This window comes from Bubalus bubalis, chromosome 20, assembly GCF_019923935.1.
Source record: "Bubalus bubalis isolate 160015118507 breed Murrah chromosome 20, NDDB_SH_1, whole genome shotgun sequence".
NCBI lineage: Eukaryota > Metazoa > Chordata > Mammalia > Artiodactyla > Bovidae > Bubalus > Bubalus bubalis.
This window is the reverse complement of record NC_059176.1, coordinates 23366405-23387771: the sequence shown is the minus strand read 5'-3', so window position 1 is coordinate 23387771 and position 21367 is coordinate 23366405. Positions and strand designations below refer to the sequence as shown.

Sequence of the window (21367 nt, the reverse complement as noted above, 5' to 3'; positions counted from 1 at the left end):
CTTCTTTCTCAATGCTTTCAGGGTTCTCTCGTGATATAGGAAGAGCCCGAGTAAGTAACTAAAATATTTTCTGCATGACACAAGACTTTTAAGGGATATTCCAGCCCTCTATGACAGACTATAGATGCAGGTGAGGAGCAAATATCCCTGATAAGACAATTTTATTTTCACTGATAATGTTGCTTAGGGTTTAACCAGAAATCATTTAAAATAAGTGCTATAGTCAAATAAACAGCAAACATTCTGAATTTTACTGTACTTCTTGAATTTAGAGTTAGAGCTTTTCTCAAATAGCCTTTGGATAGCTGCTGAAAATAGACATGGTTATTAGTTCCAAATTCTCTCTTTCCCCCAAAACCTGTACTTAAAACAGATGATAGAGAAAAGTTTATGAATGCATTTAAAAAAAAAAAACTTTAAAAATCCCATTTGTTTTTTAAATCAAAATAATCCCAAATCAGTTTATTTTAATCCTATACTTTATACTCATATGATATTCTAATAATACAAGATGAGAATCTAAACCATGGATAAGGCAATATCTCACTTAGCTAATACCTATGACAGGGGAACCTGTCATAGGTATTAGCTAAATAAGTAGATTAATGAAGTTGCTGAAAATTTTAAAGCAATTGAGATAAAACCCTGGTTGGGGACTCAGGGGCGGGATGGGGGAGGTGAACAGAGGAAGCAGTCATCATGCTGATACTCACTTTAGAAGCAATTCACTTTCCCATGACAAAGATAAGAAAGCCATTTAAGAATAAATTAACCTTTCAGCTTAAAAAAAAAAAAAAGAATGTCTGAAAAAGCCCATTGACAGGCATGAAGAATCCACAGATGCTTTGCCTCATCCTCCTTGGGCTCCTCATAGAAGGAGAAGCCTTTGCAGGTAAGCAGAAAGAAGAGACGTGTCCTTACGTCTTAGCTAAGGGAGAATCTTCTAACTAAGCCCATGTCATTAGTTGAGGAATAATAGCTACTGTACTTTAAACAGATACCAAATCTGTATTTTTTTTAGACAAAAACATAAATTAAGGGGAAATGAAACATTTTACAAAATTTCCACAATGTGAGTCATAAAAATAGCATGCTCCTCTGGCAAGTGATTTAAAAAAGACCTCCATTTACAAAATAGATAAAAGAAAAGAAATTAGAAATAATATTTCAAGATTATGAAATGCATTACCATTGGCTTAAAGCTCAACATTCAGAAAACGAAGATTATGGCATCCAGTCCCATCACTTCATGGGAAATAGATGGGGAAACAGTGGAAACACTGTCAGACTTTATTTTTTTGGGTTCCAAAATCACTGCAGATGGTGACTGCAGCCATGAAATTAAAAGACACATACTCCTTGGAAGGAAAGTTATGACCAACCTAGATAGCATATTGAAAAGCAGAGACATTACTTTGCCAACAAAGGTCGGTCTAGTCAAGGCTATGGTTTTTCCTGTGGTCATGTATGGATGTGAGAGTTGGACTGTGAAGAAGACTGAGCGCTGAAGATTTGATGCTTTTGAACTGTGGTGTTGGAGAAGACTCTTGAGAGTCCCTTGGACCACAAGGAGATCCAACCAGTCCATTCTGAAGGAGATCAGCCCTGGGATTTCTCTGGAAGGAATGATGCTAAAGCTGAAACTCCAGTACTTTGGCCACCTCATGTGAAGAGTTGACTCATTGGAAAAGACTCTGATGCTGGGAGGGATTGGGGGCAGGAAGAGAAGGGGACGCCAGAGGATGAGATGGCTGGATGGCATCACTGACTCGATGGACGTGAGTCTGAGTGAACTCTGGGAGCTGGTGATGGACAGGGAGGCCTGGCGTGCTGCGAATCATGGGGTCGCAAAGAGTCAGACATGACTGAGCGAATGAACTGAACTGAACCATTGATTTAACCTAGTAGAACTTTGTTATTTTATGTAGGAGGAACTGGCTGGAGAGTACATCATGAGAAACACTGGACTGCAAGAAACACAAACTGGAATCAAGATTGCCGGGAGAAATATCAATAACCTCAGATATGCAGATGACACCACCCTTATGGCAGAAAGTGAAGAGGAACTCAAAAGCCTCTTGATGAAAGTGAAAGTGGAGAGTGAAAAAGTTGGCTTAAAGCTCAACATTCAGAAAACGAAGATCATGGCATCCAGTCCCACCACTTCATGGGAAATAGATGGGGAAACAGTGGAAACAGTGTCAGACTTTATTTTGCCGGGGGGGGGGGGGGGGGGGCTCCAAAATCACTGCAGATGGTGACTGCAGCCATGAAATTAAAAGACGCGTACTCCTTGGAAGGAAAGTTATGACCAACCTAGATAGCATATTCAAAAGCAGAGACATTACTTTGCCAACAAAGGTTCGTCTAGTCAAGGCTATGGTTTTTCCTGTGGTCATGTATGGATGTGAGAGTTGGACTGTGAAGAAGGCTGAGTGCCGAAGAATTGATGCTTTTGAACTGTGGTGTTGGAGAAGACTCTTGAGAGTCCCTTGGACTGCAAGGAGATCCAACCAGTCCATTCTGAAGGAGATCAGCCCTGGGATTTCTTTGGAAGGAATGATGCAAAAGCTGAAACTCCAGTACTTTGGCCACCTCATGTGAAGAGTTGACTCATTGGAAAAGACTCTGATGCTGGGAGGAATTGGGGGCAAGAGGAGAAGGGGACGCCAGAGGATGAGATGGCTGGATGGCATCACTGACTCGATGGACGTGAGTCTGAGTGAACTCCGGGAGTTGGTGATGGACAGGGAGGCCTGGCGTGCTGCAATTCATGGGGTCGCAAAGAGTCGGAAAATACTGAGTGACTGATCTGTTCTGATATATATTTATATTTATTTATTATTTAAATATATTTATATTTATTATATATATATTTATATTTATTTATTTATTTGGTTGCACCAGGTCTTTTTGTGGCATGCAGGATCTAGATCCCTGACCAGGGATCGAACCTGGGCCCCCTACGTTGGGAGTGTGGACTCTTATCCCCTAGGGAATTTCTGTGGATTTTTTTTTTTAAAGAAAGGATTTGTTTCCCTTATCAATAAGTTTGAAAAATAATTTTAGCCTATGACAGCAAGATTATTCTACATAAGATCTTTGAGACAAATTTTTTCTTCAATGTTTCAGAGCAACGGGTCCTTAGACAGCCTCTCTTTCTATCTACTCTTCATTATTATTGGGGTGCTGGAGAAATGATTAAAACTGTCCAGTAGCAGCAAAGGCCCACATGCATGTCGCATTCACTATGGATTAGAAAACTCTTAACCAATGGCTTGGATTTATGTTCAGTGGGAAGGATTACCGAACATGAGGGAGGGGCAAATCTATTTACTGTGGGCCCTCCTGAGTTTTCCACAGTGTGGATAATGTGCTTATGGGGTTCCTTGTTTCCCAAAGAGAGGCAGAACATTGTCAAAGTAAAAATCCCAGGAGTAATATTAATGAAATTTCTTTCTGGGGTTACAGGCTCTCATCCCCCATCCTTCTGTCTTTCTCCAGAAATCCACACCTATCTAGAACGTCAGGTAGCATTCCTACCAGTGCACTAAATAGGACTATTTTCTCTTGTTTTAGGGTCAAGCTTAGGTTATACTAGTCTTTTTAATTAAATCACTATACAAACATGGGACCTTTTAAAGTTTGCCTGAACTCACTGGCAATGACAAATTTAATTTGTAATAAAGCAATTATGTGGGGGGAAATGGCATTTTAAAGCATTTATTCCCTTAACACATATTCACTACCGCCCTACAATATGCCAAGGAGAACATAATTAATTGTCACCTCTACCCATTCCAAATATATTATCCATCCTGTGCACAGTTTTTATTTGATTATGTCAATAAATAAAATCTCAAATGATGACTGCATGGAAAAAATGACACACTGCATCAATGTGAATCTGTGGTGTGCCCACCACCCAGGACTTTCTGGCTTTGGCTCAGGAAGTACAGAAAGACATTTCAATTAAATAAAACAAATCCCAGAAAAATCCTGATATGCTCATGCAACTTCAAAAGCAAAGTTGAAGTTACTCACAACTTTCAGGATCCTTTCAGGATTCTGTAACCATTTTGTGCTATTATAAGTTGCCATTGATTGATTTAGCTAAAGGACAAAGATGAAACAAAAATACAGTTTATAAAAATGTGGTTCTACTCCTTGCTTGCTTTACTTCAGACACATTCTCTCCATGGTTAGAAACAAGCCATGACAGTGGTCTAGCCCCAGATTTCTATGCATGGTGAGAAATCAGGCATAACCATGGTCTAACCCTGAATGTGATCTTAATGTTTTATACCACGGACAAATCATTAACATATGGAAATAACCCTCTCAGCTGCTCCATAATTTTTTTTAGATCTATAGACTCTACTGCCTCGACTTTAAACTCCATCTTGAATTTTTTCCACTGTTCTCTCCCAATTATAAAAGGATTTTCTTTTCTTTCTTTCTTTTTCTTTTTTTGTAAGGATCTATTGGGGAGAAAAAAAATTTCATTCCTTGTTTCCACCCTGCTGTTCTGTTGGCCTCAGTGGCTGCTCAACGTCCCCTCTCCAACCTCTAAATTAAGTGTTCATTTTCAAGTTCACTGCTGTTCTCTCCTCCCCCTGTAAAGGAAGGCTGTGGATGGTCCCCAGCCCAGTCCCTCGCTCTCCGCTGGGCTCCCCACCAAGCAGCCTCTCACCAGAGCCTGTCCTCAGATTTCTCTTTTTAATAAAGTTTATGGTGGGCTTATACCTCTAAATCATTTTTACTCATCAGGGCCGCTTACCTTCCCTCTGTAACAACCGACACTCACTCCCCTCCCATTGCCTGGCACTGATTTTTTGCCCCTGTAACCTCTCTCAGTAGGACAGAGTGTGTTTTCTCTGGCTGGAGATAATATATTCCCATATCACTCTCACAAACCACAGAATGAGCTCCGCAAGGAAACTGCCCTTCCACTTCCCGTCATTGCTAACAAAGCAGTTTACAGACATAAAACCAATGAGAACCACAGGTTAATGAGAGAGTTCACACACACACACACACACACAAAGAATTATTTACATAAAGACTTTTTTTACAGAACTGCCTGTAGGGTGTTCAGCCATGGTTCCCAAAGGCTGACCCAGTGACCAGTCAGGCTTAAGATTCACCCAGGAGGGTGTTAAACATAAATATCCATAGGCCCCAACCCCAGAGTTTCAGATTCAGCGGGTCTGAGGTTTGGGAGCCTCAGAGAGAGACAGAATGTAAATCAATCTCAGCAGCTTGAGTAAAAGCCCCATAAGCACATATATAACAACACATGGCTGCCAAATTTTCAAGCCATGTGAGGCCTTAGAATTCACACAGTGATTAATATGTTTGAGGAGAAGTATGATAAGACTTCTCAGTGCAAGTTAAGTCCTGACGTGAGGAGGATGAAAGCTGAGGTGTGTATCGGCCTGTCCACTCACCGGCAGCCTGTACCTGTGCCTGTGCAATAAACTGTGAGGACACCACCTCACCCCTACTTCTCCCCACCTTCCCCAGCACCCCCCAAAAGATGTGCCGCACATCTCTTTGACAGGACATGTTTGCAAAGATCAGTCTTTATAGGATGGCCAATTCAGTTCATTTGCAACTGATTTATGTCCCGTTCAAAAATGAAACAAAACAAAAACGATGAAAAATGACTCTGGGCAAAATAGAATGAACATCTCAGTAATTCTGTCTTCCTGAAGCACAATGAGCCATTTCCCTTCCTGGGAATAAAAGTGTGAAGGGGATGTAAGCTAAAACCCCCGTGGAGTGTAACTTCGATAAATCTGTGGGGTTTTGAATATCACGCTTTCCACAGCAGTATAGACCATCAAATGCACATGTAGTAAAATTCCCTCCTACCTAGGGTCTTGCTTATTTGCAACTGTCAACCTATTTTAAGCAAGAGTATTTTTCTTACTAAGGAACCACCAGACCATCTCTCTTTCCCCATAAAGAAGTCCTTTCCCCATTGCCCTCTAGGCTTGTGCTGTCTAATCCCATAACCACTAACCATGTATGGCTATTGAGCATTTGAAATGTGACTGTCAATAAATAGATGTATTCTAAGTGTAAAACAGATATCAGATTTCAAGGACTGAGTATAAAAAAAAGAATGCAAAACATTTCAATCATTTTTCCAGAGACTAACATGATTGCTATGATAATGTTTTAGATATATGAGGTCAAATAAAATATAGTTGCTATGCTAAGTCACTTTAGTCGTGTCTGACTCTGTGCGACCCCATGGACGGCAGCCCACCAGGCTCCCCCACCCCTGGGATTCTCCAGGCAAGAACACCGGAGTGGGTTGCCATTTCCTTCTCTAATGCATGAAAGTGAAAAGAGAAAGTGAAGTCGCTCAGTCGTGTCCGACTCTTAGCGACCCCATGGACTGCAGCCTACCAGGCTCCTCCATCCATGGGATTTTCCAGGCAAGAGTACTAGAGTATGGTGCCATTGCCTTCTCCAGATGAGATATAGTTAGATGAGATATACTGTTAAAATTAATTCTATAAAATGTTTTACTTTAAAAAATATAGCTTTTAGAATGTATTTTATTTCAAGTAGCCAGCGCTGTCCCAGGAGAAGTCCAAGAAATTACTTGTCATCTCAAAGCTTGTCACCCGTCCTCCAGCGGCGCCTTCAGTGCTGTGAGCGGGCTCACTCCACCCACCTCTCATCGTGACATGCCTCCTGGAAACCCTCTCATCTCACTGTTATCCGGTCCCATCTCCAAACCTCCACTACAAGCTTGAAACGTTTTGCCCACCACCCTTATCAAGTAATCTCTCCTTTTTTATTTCAACAGATCCTTATTTCCCATATCTCTTTCATGAAATCATCAGTTTTTCAATGAAGAAAACAGGTGCGTATTATTCACTTCTAGACATTCCAATTTGGCCACAGAACTCATAGGGCTCTCATTTCTGATTGTTTCCCAACACTCATTCATTTGTTTGTTCAACGGCATTCACTGGGCCCCTCCTGGAGGCCAGGCACTGTGCATCCCACAGGGGTTACCTAAAGATGTCAGTGCACAGACCCAAGGTGATGAGCAGAGTAACGTCAACAGGAACTCACAGATAAAACTGATGCTCTCCTGTCCTCAGACCCAGGAGGACTCTCCACTTGCAAACACCCTTCTGAGGAAGGATTTAAATGCAGTGCTCATGTAACACAAGTCTTCAACTTGGAAACCTGAAACCTCCTGACTCCCTATTAAACATTTTCCCTCTCTCACATTTTGTATTCTCCATAGTGTTTCCCTGACTACCTTATAAACTCCATTTGTCTTTGCAGTTCCCATTTCCTCTGCTGACACAGTATGAAACACCATGCTTTCATATAAATAAATATACATATATGCATGAGTGTGTGCTAAGTCACTTCAGTTGTGTCTGTCTCTTTGCAACCCTATGGACTGTAGTCTGCCAGGCTCCTCTGTCCATGGGATTCTCCAGGCAAGAATACTGGAGTGGGTTGCCGTGCCCTCCTCCAGGGGAACTTGCCAACCCAGGGATTGAACCCACATCTCTTACGTCTCCTGCACCACTAGCGCCACCGGGGAAGCCCCATATACATAAATATGTATGTTATACATAAGACTATGCATATGTATAGTCATTTATATCCTACAGTAAGGTAGGTACTATTACTGTTTCTATGTGAAGATATGAAAAACTGAGGCACAGGGAAGTAACTGATGTTACATGGATAATAAAGAAGCAGAATTTAAACCCAGGCAGCCTAACTCTAGAGCCAGAGTTCTTAAATACTAGGTAATCCTGTATCGGAGAGAATACAAACAAGCACCAAGGAACATGTAAGCTTGAAGCTGGTGAGGCCAGCTGGTGCCAAGTGAGAAAAGCCACACCAAAAATGAAGCCTATGTAGGGAAAGGAAAGCTCAAGGAAAAGAGGGAGAGACAGAGACTGAGAGACAACATGAGAAATGTATGAGATATTACTGATTATTTTATTTTTACTTATTTTATTTTATTTATATAAATCTCGAGGATAAGAAGCCAGAAACTACCTTTAGTCTTCCTAGTTATACAAGTAAATAAAGTCTTCCTCATTTGTAGCTACGGGTTCTTAACTGGGAGTCCAGCAACAATTGTACACAAAGTTCTTTGTATAAAAACAGAACTATGAAACAATGTACATGCATGTCTCTGGGGAGAATCTCAAAGGGGACCTTGATTCTACTTAACTGCTGTGCTTACAGCATCTTAGCCAAATCTCCTCTGCCAGATCAGGTGGGGACTCTTAGAATAAGGTTGTTTTCGTGTGATAGCCTATGCTCACATTAGGTCTATCCCTAGAGCTACACTTATATGGAGGAAAATGAATGATTTCTCATAAAGCCAAGTGCTACAGTGCCTAAAATCTTTCCATAAAGGATTTATTACTTACAATTTCTAATCATCTTTCAAAATGCAAAGCATGTTTCTGTTAAACATAACAGAATTGAAAATGCATGCTTGCAACCTAAGGGTCCATCAGTGGATGACTGGACAGTGGATGGAGAAAATGTGATACATCATATATATATACAATGGAATGCTGCTGCTGCTGCTGCTGCTGCTTAGTCACTTCAGTCGTGTCTGACTCTGTGTGACCCCATAGACGGCAGCCCACCAGGTTCCCCCGTCCCTGGGATTCTCCAGGCAAGAACACTGGAGTGGGTTGCCATTTCCTTCTCCAGTGCATGAAAGTGAAAAGTGAAAGTGAAGTTCGCTCAGTCGTGTCCAACCCTCAGTACAAAAAAGAGCTTCACGACCCAGATAATCATGATGGTGTGATCAGTCACCTGGAGCCAGACATCCTGGAATGTGAAGTCAAGTGGGCCTTAGAAAGCATCACTATGAACCAAGCTAGTGGAGGTGATGGAATTCCAGTTGAGCTATGTCAAATCCTGAACGATGATGCTGTGAAAGTGCTGCACTCAATATGCCAGCAAATTTGGAAAACTCAGCAGTGGCCACAGGACTGGAAAAGGTCAGTTTTCATTCCAATCCCAAAGAAAGGCAATGCCAAAGAATGCTCAAACTACCACACAATTGCACTCATCTCACACGCTAGTAAAGTAATGCTTAAAATTCTCCAAGCCAGGCTTCAACAATATGTGAACCATGAACTTCCTGATGTTCAAGCTGGTTTCAGAAAAGGCAGAGGAACCAGAGATCAAATTGCCAACATCCACTGGATCATGGAAAAAGCAAGAGAGTTCCAGAAAAACATCTATTTCTGCTTTATTGACTATGCCAAAGCCTTTGACTGTGTGGATCACAATAAACTGTGGGAAATTCTGAAAGAGATAGGAATACCAGACCACCTGAACTGCCTCTTGAGAAACCTATATGCAGGTCAGGAAGCAACAGTTCGAACTGGGCATGGAACAACAGACTGGTTCCAAATAGGAAAAGGAGTACGTCAAGGCTGTATATTGTCACTCTGCTTATTTAACTTACATGCAGAGTACATCATGAGAAATGCTGGGCTGGAAGAAGCACAAGCTGGAATCAAGATTGCCAGGAGAAATATCAATAACCTCAGATATGCAGATGACACTACCCTTATGGCAGAAAGTGATGAGGAACTAAAAAGCCTCTTGATGAAAGTGAAAGTGGAGAGTGAAAAAGTTGGCTTAAAGCTCAATATTCAGAAAACAAAGATCATGACATCTGGTCCCATCATTTCATGGGAAATAGATGGGGAAACAGTGGAAACACTGTCAGACTTCAGTTTTTTGGGCTCCAAAATCACTGCAGATGGTGACTGCAGCCATGAAATTAAAAGACGCGTACTCCTTGGAAGGAAAGTTATGACCAACCTAGATAGCATATTCAAAAGCAGAGATATTACTTTGTGAACAAAGGCCGTCTAGTCAAGGCTATGGTTTTTCCAGTAGTCATGTATGGATGTGAGAGTTGGACTGTGAAGAAAGCTGAGCACCGAAGAATTGATGCTTTTGAAGTGTGGTGTTGGAGAAGATTCTTGAGAGTCCCTTGGACTGCAAGGAGATCCAACCAGTCCATTCTAAAGGAGATCAGTCCTGGGTGTTCATTGGAAGGACTGATCCTGAAGCTGAAACTCCAGTACTTTGGCTACCTCTTGTGAAGAGTTGACTCATTGGAAAAGACCCTGATGCTGGGAGCGATTGGGGGCACGAGGAGAAGGGGACAACAGAGGGAGAGATGGCTGGATGGCATCACCGACTCAATGGACATGAGTTTGAGTGAACTCTGGGAGTTGGTGATGGACAGGGAGGCCTCGAGTGCTGCAATTCATGGGGTTGCAAAGATCGGACACTACTGAGTGACTGAACTGAACTGGACACTATATTGTACATTTGAAAGATGCTAAGAGAGTAGATCTTAAAAGTTCTCATCTCAATAAAAAGAAAATTGTGACTGTGTGTGGCAATGGATGTTAACTAGACTTATTGTGATTATTTTGCAAAACATGCAAACATTGAATCATTATGTACACCTGAAACTAATATGCCAATTACATCTCAATTTAAAAGAAGAAAATGCATGTTTATGTCAGCTCTTTCTCCAAATCCCACTAAAATGACAGTGTGTCAGTTCTGAATGTTTGTCTGCAGACCATTTCTCACTCTTCCCTTGTCCTCTGCTCTATTATTCAGAGGGACCACCTTCTGCTGAGCTGGGCCTCCCAGGCTTCCATGGGTCTAGCATCTAGGAGTACTTATAGGAGACAGTAGAGAGAAGAGAGAAGCCAGAGGACCTTCCCTCTCCCTGTCTGCCTCAGACAGGTAATCTGGCAGTGGTTGGGGCTCCTCTGAGACCAGCTACCACTAGACGGATATACTCTGGTTCTGACCCTTGGGCTTAGGTCATACTACCACCTCCCCCGTCCCTCCAGCCAGGGGTAACAGAATCAGTAATTTACAGAGTGAAAAAAAAATGAAAAAAATTCCTGTGAAGAAAGAACTTGGAAATGCATTTTTAGAATATGTCATCTTTCATTCAACAAAGAAAAGGATTAGGTACAAACAGAACCCAAAAAGAAAGAACTAGACTTACTGATTTTGCCACATCCCAGACGGTAAAGCGTCTGCCTACTATGCAGGAGACCTGGATTCGATCCCTGGGTCAGGAAGATCCCCTGGAGAAGGAAATGGCAACCCATTCCAGTACCCTGGCCTGAAAAATCCCATGGACGGAGGAGCCTGTTAGGCTACAGTCTATGGGGTCGCAAAGAGTCAGACACGACTCAGCGACTTCACTCACAACACATGAGATGTTGGAGAAAATGAGGCCTTTCCATGCTCAGATTAATTCACTGTACCATTCTTCGAGCAATAATATCCTATGAGAGGCAAAAACAGCCCACAAAAAACTGAAGCCATGAGGTTTGGCCTGGTGTAACCCATGCCCACTTTGACAATGCTTGCAACAACTTAGAACCCAATGCCCTTGACTCTCATCAAGGAAAGTAACCTGGTAAAATCACTAATGCTCTGTGGTTTCACGTTTTATCCTTTATAGTTTACAGTCTGTCTTATTCAGAAGCATAGTCATCTCCTGTGAAATATAACAGTGACGATTTCAGCAATAATTTAGTCTGTCCTGTGCCCTCCCTGCCACTTGTGTGTTAGTGCCCCCCTGACACATGGTTCCAATCTTGCGTATTCCACTTTGATTCAGTCAACTGCAAGAGTTTGGGGCTTTCAGTTTATTTCATGATTGTGAGTCTGTATTCAGTATAGTTTTTATTGTCATGTAGGTCAAATACCATCCACTATCCCACTGACTTCTCTTTCCGGGTCCCTGGAAGTTAGGTAGGAGCACTTGACAAATTTAAATCAGTGAATTCCCTTTCCATAAAAATATCTATATAAAAAGAAGACAAAGTTCTAATGAATTGGTACATTTCAATAAATATCCTAGTCAAATCCAGTTCCATGAAATGACATTTTTAATTCACTGTGATGAGATTCCTATTAACTCATCAAATTGTGAGCTCTTCGAGGGCAGAACTAACCTAGAACCCACATGCACCAGATGCTTAATATACTTTGCTAAATGAATGAATGAAGGGTTGCAGGAATGAATGAGTAACCATAATGTCAATATCATGTCTCATTTAAATCATTCTTACTTCTCCTTGCTCATTTGAACACAATGCTAATTCAGGAAATTAGCATTAAATGAAAAAGACTATTTATTCCTCAGAGAGTTTAATAACAATACTCTGGCTTTTCAAAGAAGGTTAATATAAAAATTAGGAAGGAAAGGACGAGTTTTGCTTCAGTTTCTGAACTCTATGTAAAAGATGGTCCAGGGAGTGCACACACCTTATTGTTTAGTTGCTCAGTCGTGTCTGATTCTTTGTGACTCCGTGGACTGTAGCCACCCATGCCCCCTCAAGCTCCTCTGTCCATGGGATTTCCCAGGCAAAAATATCGGAGAGGGTTGCCATTTCCTTCTCCAGCGGATCTTTCTGACCCAGGGATTGAACCTACGTCTCCTGCATTGGCAGGTGGATTCTTCACCACTGAGTCAGCAGGGAGCCTACACATACCTTACATTTGAATATAAGTTGGATTTCCTTCTTTCTGTGTTTGGATTTGGTGACTTGAGGTTGTTATAGACTGAATGTTTGTGGCTCCCCTGAAATTCACATATTGAGGCCCTAACCCCAAGTATGATTGTATTTGGAGGTGAGGTCTTTGGTGGGGGTGGGGAGGAAATAGGTTTAGATGAAGTCATGGGGGATCCCATGATGATGAAATTTGTGTTCTTATAAGAAGAAAGACATGGGTGTTTCCTCTCTCCATCACCAAGAAAGGATACAGCAAGAATGTGAGTGTCTACAAATCAGGAAGAGGGTTCTCACCAAGAATCAAATTGACTGGCATCTTGATCTTGAGCTTTCCAACCTCCAAAACAGCCTCTGGTCTATGTAATTTTGTTATAGGTGCAAAAGCTGACTATGAAAGAGGCCACATTCTCATCTTCTCTATCAGAAATGTAGTATTATTTGCATGTCACAGACACCTTCCCTTGCTTTCAGCCACCAGCCTAGATTTGGTTGCCTCTTCAGGTAAATTAAGCAACATGTCTATTCAATGACCAGCCTCACTCATCAAGTATTCCCTAACTGTGGTTGTAAGGGTTTTCTTGACCATCACTGTTGGATGGCACTTCCGCTATTAAGCTCCATCCTAGGCACGTTGTTGGGATTGACACAATGCAAATAAATGGAAACTTTCACTACAGTTGCAGAGCTTTTAATTTGAAAAAAATAGAGTTCAGTAATTTAGTCACAGATTTAATTTTTTTTTAAAAAAATGCTCCAAATCATATTAAAACCCACAAGTTTTGTTTTCTCTTGGTAAACAGACTTAATACATTGCCCTGATTTGTATCTCCCTTTAAGAGCAAATGCATTTTCCAGGAAATATGGCACTCTGCACTGGCAAACAGATGTAGGAATAAATTCTTTAAGCACCATTAAAGAAGTTTACTTGAAATTTTGGAGTTTCACACCAAAATGCTAACTATTAAATAGCAATCTGCTATATGCAATGCCAAGTGGAAGTCTGCTGTCATAATTTACTAGACAGAGTTATGTTTTTACATCATTTTGATAAATTTCCTTTGCTCACCAGTTAAGTCACAAATCATTCCTTATGGTTGTCATGTGACGGCAGTAAAATATTATATACCTTCAGATGACCTCTATCGAGAAATGCTTTTCACTGCTCACATTTTATCTGTCAAATAGTATTTTCTTTAAGAAGTAAATATAAATGCCATTATTGGGAGAAGCTACCGGTCTAGGACAAGTTCTAGCATTTAGTGTTCTGACAGATCTTAATTTGGATATCAGCCAAAGTCAATAAAACTTGTTCATGCAGAACCTTACCTGGTTTTCACCACATCGAGAGGGTGCATCAGGCAAATTTCTACAAGACCTGAAAGATGATAAAGAAAAGCCCAATAAACACTTATGCAAAGACTGGCTCCTATTTTCTTGACCCTATTGGTTTCTCAAGTATGAAGATTCAAATAAAACACTTGGAACTTTGGACATGACAGGTAACAGAGGCTAATAGCAAAAGGCTAAAGTACAACAAAATTTTATTTCAATGGAAGTAAGATATGTGACTACGTTTTTTAAAAAATGGAGTATAATTGCTTTACAATGTTGTCTTAGTTTCTACTGTACAATAGTGTTGCTTTATGTACAACAGGATTATGTATGCATATATCCCTTCCCCTTGAGCCTCCCTCCAGGTCATCACAGAGCATTGAGCTACATTTTTATAAGTGCTCTGGCACAAGCAGAGATTTTAAATAGAGGAGTGATACTAACTTCTATTACTATGTTCTCCTATCAATCTGATCATCTGTCCAGTAACCCTTCCACTGCTCCCAATCACATTTATTAACATGCCAACACATGAGTGGTGATGCTCCAATCCTCTCCCCTTGGTAAATACACCATCTCTCTCATCACAGCATGGAAGTTCTGGAGTGCCAAGCACCTCTAAGTCTGAAAAGCCAATGCCCAACTAGAAGAAGAGCACAAACACTATCATGCAAGGATTAACTGTGATTGGTGAAAGAACAGTTTCTTCAGTGTTCAATTCCCTGAGCTTTTCCTTCTCTCTGGAATGTTGTCCTCCTGTCAGGATACACACACATATACTTCTGAGAATCCTACTTACCCCAGATCTCAATTTGGACAATTATTTTCCCAGAAATCCTAAGGCAGAGACTGTTAGTTGTCCCCTAGCATTCACCCTCTTTTTCTTCCTGGTTGCCCAGAATAAATACATCATTTCCCAGCCTCCCTTGCTGCTAGATCACCACATGACCAAGTTCTGGCCAATGGGAATGTAAGTGAAAGTGGTTTGAGCAATTTCTAGGAAGTCTTTTAAAGTTAGAGACTGCTCCTCCCCTCTCGTTTCCTACTTCCTTCTGGTGGAATGTGGACTTGGGGCAGGAGAAGTCACCTTGCACAATGAGGTGATTTGGGGCCTGGAGGTCACGCAGAGCACAGCAACAAGACAGAAGTAGGTCTGACATCATGGAGTTCTGGTCTACCTCGAGATATTCATGTTAAAATTTTTCTATTTCTTTTAAACTATTGCTATTTGGGTTTTGTGCCACTTGTCCTTGAACCTAATTCTAACAGATACAGGTGCCCTTTGATGCACTCCTGCAGTACCCTGGACTTGTGTTATTACATGGCACTGCAACTGTTTGCTTGTCAAAAAGATCCATAAGGACAGAGATTCCATCTGCCTTATTCACTTTACACCCCCATCACTGTTCCATTGAACCCAGGCCCTCTGCATTGGGAGTGTGGAGTCTGAGCCACCAGACCACCAGGGCAGTCCCAAATATTTACAATTTTTAAGTAAAATTTTAATTCAGTTGTGGCTTAGATGTGCTTTATAACTGAGATTATTTGTAGGATACAGGGCTGATGTCATGAGGTAAAGACCACTTAAAAATGTTAAAGATATACATGTGTGTGAATATGTATATATATATATGGGCTTCTCTTGTGGCTCAGCTGGTAAAGAGTCTGCCTGCAATGCAGGAGACCTGGGTTTGATCTCTGGGTTGGGAAGATCCCCTGGAGAAGGTAAAGGCTACCCACTCCAGTATTCTGGTCTGGAGAAGTCCATGAACTGTATAGTCCATCGGGTCATAAAGAGTCAAACATGACTGAGCAACTTTCACTTCACTCACTTCACATATGTGTGTGTGTGTGTGTGTGTGTGTATTTCACCTGGAAGCATTTTTTAGAATTCTCACCTACTTGGCCAGTAACTACTGGTGGATGACTCAATAGTATTCTTAGAGCTGGGAACAGAAAATCACATTAAAGAAAGGCATCACTTCACAGAAAAGATGTGGCTTTTTTGTTCTTTTTTTTTTTTTTTTTTGAGATTATAATGCTTAAAACAGAAAGTAGAAAATCCACTTTTTAAAACCATTCCTTTATAACCTAAGCCACAGAAAAGAGACAATGGAGAGGGCAAGACCACATGGATGGACTGATTATGGGACACAGCACCCCTACTAACTCCTAACAGAATCCTCACGTATAGAAAGCTAGAATGCTGTGGTCCTGTTGTCATTCCTGTGCCTTCCTTCCTCGTCCACCTCTGCCTTCAGCCATGAACAGTGCTACAACGGGCTTTGGTAGCCTTTTTAGCAATAGGATAGGGGATCTCGGAAGACAAACTAGGTGCCCAAAGGTGGACCTGAATGTAGGTTATTAAAAGATAATGTCAAGTGATCCATCAGTTCAGGCCTTAATTTTGATTTTAACTACACACAATGTTACTATATATTAATCTGTTCTAAGATACATTGTTTGAGAACAGAGTCTTCTAAATTTAACTCCACCTTCTTATCATTGAGTCAAATCACATTTCCTTTCTCTACAATCCCATGACATATACCAATTCTATTACATTTTACATTATTAATATTATATTATATTACAACTCTACTACATATATCAAGAATAGCATTTATTGTATCATGTTATGGCCATTAACATGTCTAGTCAAGGCTATGGTTTTTCCAGTGGTCATGTATGGATGTGAGAGTTGGACTATAAAGAAAGCTGAGCACTGAAGAATTGATGCTTTTGAACTGTGGTGTTGGAGAAGACTCTTGAGAGTCCCTTGGACTGCAAGGAGATCCAACCAGTCCATCCTAAAGGAGATCAGTCCTGGGTGTTCATTGGAAGGGCTGATGCTGAAGCTGAAACTCCAATACTTTGGCCACCTGATGCGAAGAGCTGACTCATTGGAAAAGACCCTGATGCTGGAAAAGATTGAGGGCAGGACGAGACAGGGATGACAGAGGATGAGATGGTTGGATGGCATCATTGACTCAATGGACATGAGTATGGGTAAACTCCAGGAGTTGGTGATGGACAGGGAGGCCTGGCATGCTGTGGTTCATGGGGTCACAAAGAGTTGGACGCGACTGAGCGACTGAACTGAACTGAACTGATGGCCACTAACATACAGAAATACAGAACTGACTCTCCACACTGCTCCCTGCATCCCCATATTGGCCATTGCAATATTCATCTCCAGACACTACTGTCTATATGAATAGCATCTCCTGCATTTATGAAAATGTACAGTCAAATACAAATCATGAGTTCTTTGAGAAGAGGGTGTATTTAACTTCACAAGCCCACTGAGTAAATCATGTCAAATACATGAAATTCACTCATAAGTTCTCCATCTACACTCACTCCCTTGGTGATCTCATTCTAATTCATGGTTTTAATTATCATCTATATGCTAACAACTTGCCCAATACATGTCCAGTACAGACTTCTCTTTCAAAGTCTAGACTTAAGTATCTGATTGTCTATCTGATGTCTCTGTTTAGATATCTAACAACTTTCTCAAAATTCACATGAGTAAAACTGAACTCCTTCCCCAACACCCCTATTCAATAAAACAAAATAAAATAAACAAAACAAAAACCAACCTGTTCAACCTTAGAATCACTGTGGACTCCTCTTTCTCTCAAAATTCTCTTCTAATCCATTGGCTCTACTTCAAAATACAAACAGACTTCTACCATCTCTCACTTCCTCTACTGCCTGTACTCTTGACCCTTTTCTAGTTAAGTTATGGTCATCAATTCTCAGCTGATTAACTGCAGCACCTCATTAACAGGTTTCCCTTCATCTACCTTTGACCCCTTCCATCTGTTCTCACCCAACAGACCGAGTGATCCTTTTTAACATGTAAGTCATTTCATGTCATCCCTCTGGTCAGCAACGACTCCCATCTCACTCACAGAAAGGCCATGCATAATCCAGGCCTGCACTACTTCCCTCAGCAACTCTCCTACTATTCTCCCCTCACTAATTCTACTCTGGCCACAGTGGCCTCTGCTGTTTCCCAAACATGCCAAGACAGTCTCAGCTTTCAGCCTTTGTGCTAGCCATTCCCTCTGCCTGGAATGCTCCTCCCTCAGATTCTATGTGGCCAACTTCCTTCACGTGGTCACTGAGTAATCTGACCACTCTAATACAGAGGTCTGCTCCTTCCTATCCCAGCATCAAAAAACAAACAAACAAAAAAACACGTCTTGCTGCTCTGTTTTTTCCTCTTGCCAAAGTACTTATCAACTTTGAACATAATACATTATTTACTTCTTTTTTTATATTTATTGTTTCCTGTCTTTTCCAGTAGAATATAAGATTCACCAGGGCAGATATCTTTGTCTGCATTGTCCACCAATATGCATTAAGTACCTAAAATATACCTGAAACCTAGTAGTTGCTTGATAAAGATTTGTTGAAAAAAGAAACGGATTATATAAAATAATAAACCGCCACAATGATGGGTCTCCTTTACAACAATATGTAGACGATGAAGTTTTAAGAATTTAGTGTACATAAAGAGAACTTCATCCCGTTATTCAAGAAATCCATGATAATGTATAATATAGAAAGTTAGTCTACTGAAACACTCTGAGTTTGTATGTATCCTCTAAGTAGAATGGATTATTCCAAAGATAATTTTGTTAAGTAACTTTTTATGAATCAGAAAACATCTTAACATCTTCATGAAGATGAAAAGGGATAGTACTGCAGAGAGAGAACTGAAGCATTCAAGCATCCCAAGATGTCAGTTACAAGTAAGACCTATGTTTTCCTTTTACCAAAGCCAAAAATTTTGCATTGTACTATAGCCCAAGCATTTTAAAATAAAATTTGTCTTCTATTTTGTCCTCTGAAATCATAGTACCCTAACCATTACCCTGATTTTGTGTGACATCTTTAACTCTTTAAAATATAAAAGAATTTAAAAAAAAATTTAAAGAAAACCACGAGGAATAAATGGTCTCAAACTGTGCAAATCTGAAATTCAAAAAGAGAACAGCTACAGACAGAACTAATATTTTTTCATCTATTTTACTAGTCAAGCAAATCATTACAACATCCTATTTGATAGCCTGCCCAGAAAATGTGGTAGCCATACTGAATTATAAGCAATGTGAGACTCATAAAGGGAAATCAAATAAATACTTTCCCCTAATAACAGTTAAAGCGTACTACCTTTGTGGCATAGTAAATTAATATTATGCACACTGAATTGGCTAAATAGGCAATGTAATTTCGCAGGTTTGAAAGATGTTGTTAAAAGTTAAGCTTTTGGGCAAGCCACAGACTTCCTTGAAAATTCTGAGCAAATATTATCATGGAAGTTTACTATTTGTATTTTTCTAAAGAAACTAACTCCAAGCAATGGTCATTAGCACAAATCTAAAGGGAGTGCAGTAACTTCCTTGGCATAAACTTCTTGCTCTCATAAAGTTTATTATTTCATCGACTTCAGAATATAGGAAAATATATTTCAGAGTTATAAACATATACATACATTATATGAAATTATGATAGAGAATGTACAAGGAAGGAAGAAAAGTTGAGGCAGAGCTTAAAAACAAGTGGGTTTTTAAAAAGCACACTTTGAATGAAAGGACAGAAAAGCTGAGAATTATTAAACTAATGAAAATCTCACTTGTAAGCAAAGTTTTTACTAAACTCAATTTCAGCTCAATGTAATATATTTTAAAATTATTGTTTGCTTTTTTAATTCAATGGAAGCTATCCTTTTATTTTCCTTTACTTGCTATTAAACTTTATATTAGACCCCAAGTAAGCTCCAAGTGCACTTAGGTAAGTGGTTCAATTTTCAGATATGTTGTTGGTCTTTTATGGAAAGTTAACTGCTATATATGGGCCTTAATACAATGAGTAATGCAATGAGAAACACCAGGGGAAAAGCAAGCTGTGGATTAGGCTGGCAGATGGTAAAATACCCCAGTTCAGTTCAGTTCAGTCGCTCAGTCTTCTCCAACTCTGTGGCCCCATGGACTGCAGCACGCCAGGCCTCCCTGTCCATTACCAACTTCCAGAGCTTACTCAACTCATGGCCATCAAGTCAGTGATGGCCATCTCATCTCAAGCCATCCAACCATCTCATCCTCTGTTGTCTTCTCCTCCCACCTTCAATCTTTCCCAGCATCAGGGTCTTTTCTAGTGAGTCAGTTCCTTGCATCAGGTGGCCAAAGTATTGGAATTTCAGCTTCAACATCAGTCCTTCCAATATTCAGGACTGATTTCCTTTAGGATGGATGGATTAGATCTCCTTGCAGTCTGAGGGACTCTCAAGAGTCTTCTCCAACACCACAGTTCAAAAGCATTAATTCTTCAGTGCTCAGCTTTCTTTATGGTCCAACTCTTATATCCATACATGACTACTGGAAAAAACTTAGCTTTGACTAGATGAGCCTTTGTCGGCAAAGTAGTCTCTGCTTTTTAATATGCTGTCTAGGTTGGTCATAGCTTTTCTTTCAAGGAGCAAGCATCTTTTAATGGCTGCAGTCACCATCTGCAGTGATTTTGGAGCCCCCCAAAATAAAGTCTGCCACTGTTTCCACTAATTCCCATCTATTTGCCATGAAGTGATTGGAACGGATGCCATGATTTTAGTTTCCTGAATGTTGAGTTTTAAGCCAATTTTTTCACTCTCTTTCACTTTCATCAAGAGGCTCTTTAGTTCTTTTTTGCTTTCTGCCATAAGGGTGGTGCCATCTGCATATCTGGGGTTAATATTTATCCTGGCAATCTTGATTCCAGCTTGTGCTTCATCCAGCCTGGCATTTTGCATGATGTACTCTATATATAAGTTAAATAAGCAGGGTTACAATATGCAGCCTTGACGTACTCCTTTCCTGATTTGGAACCAGTCTGTTTTTCTATGTCCACTTCTAACTGTTGCTTCTTGACCTACATACAGATTTCTCAGGAGGCAGGTTAGGTGGTCTGGTACTCCCATCTCTTAAAGAGTTTCCTGCAATTTGTTGTGACCCACACAGTCAAAGGCTTTGGTGTAGTCAATAAAGCAGAAGTAGATGTTTTTCTGGAACTCTCTTGCTTTTTCGATGATCCAACGGATGTTGGCAATTTGATCTCTGGTTCCTCTGCCTTTTCTAAATCCAGCTTGAACATCTGGAAGCTCATAGTTCACATACTGCTGAAGCCTGGCTTGGAGAATTCTGAGCATTACTTTGTTAGCGTGTGATGAGTGCAATTGTGCGGTAGTTTGAGCATTCTTTGGCATGGCTTTTCTTTGGGATTGGAATGAAGACTGACCTTTTCTAGTCCTGTGGCCACTGCTGACTTTTCCAAATTTGCTGGCATATTGAGTGTAGCACTTTCACAGCATCATCTTTTAGGATTTGAAATAGCTCAACCGGAATTCCATCACCTCCACTAAGCTTTGTTCGTAGTGATGCTTCCTAAGGCCC

The 21367-nt window shown here is 40.6% G+C and overlaps 1 protein-coding gene across 7 annotated transcripts in view; it reads right to left on the bottom strand.

Moving 5' to 3' along the window:
* The window catches only part of SLC25A21 (solute carrier family 25 member 21), a 519679-nt gene that overhangs the window by 199830 nt on the left and 298482 nt on the right, over window positions 1–21367 (bottom strand). For all 7 annotated transcript variants that reach the window (XM_025271366.3, XM_025271363.3, XM_025271362.3 and 4 more), the window contains exon 2: window positions 13920–13968. In XM_025271366.3, coding sequence (XP_025127151.1) covers window positions 13920–13968 — 49 coding nt within the window. The remainder of the gene's footprint in view (window positions 1–13919; window positions 13969–21367) is intronic.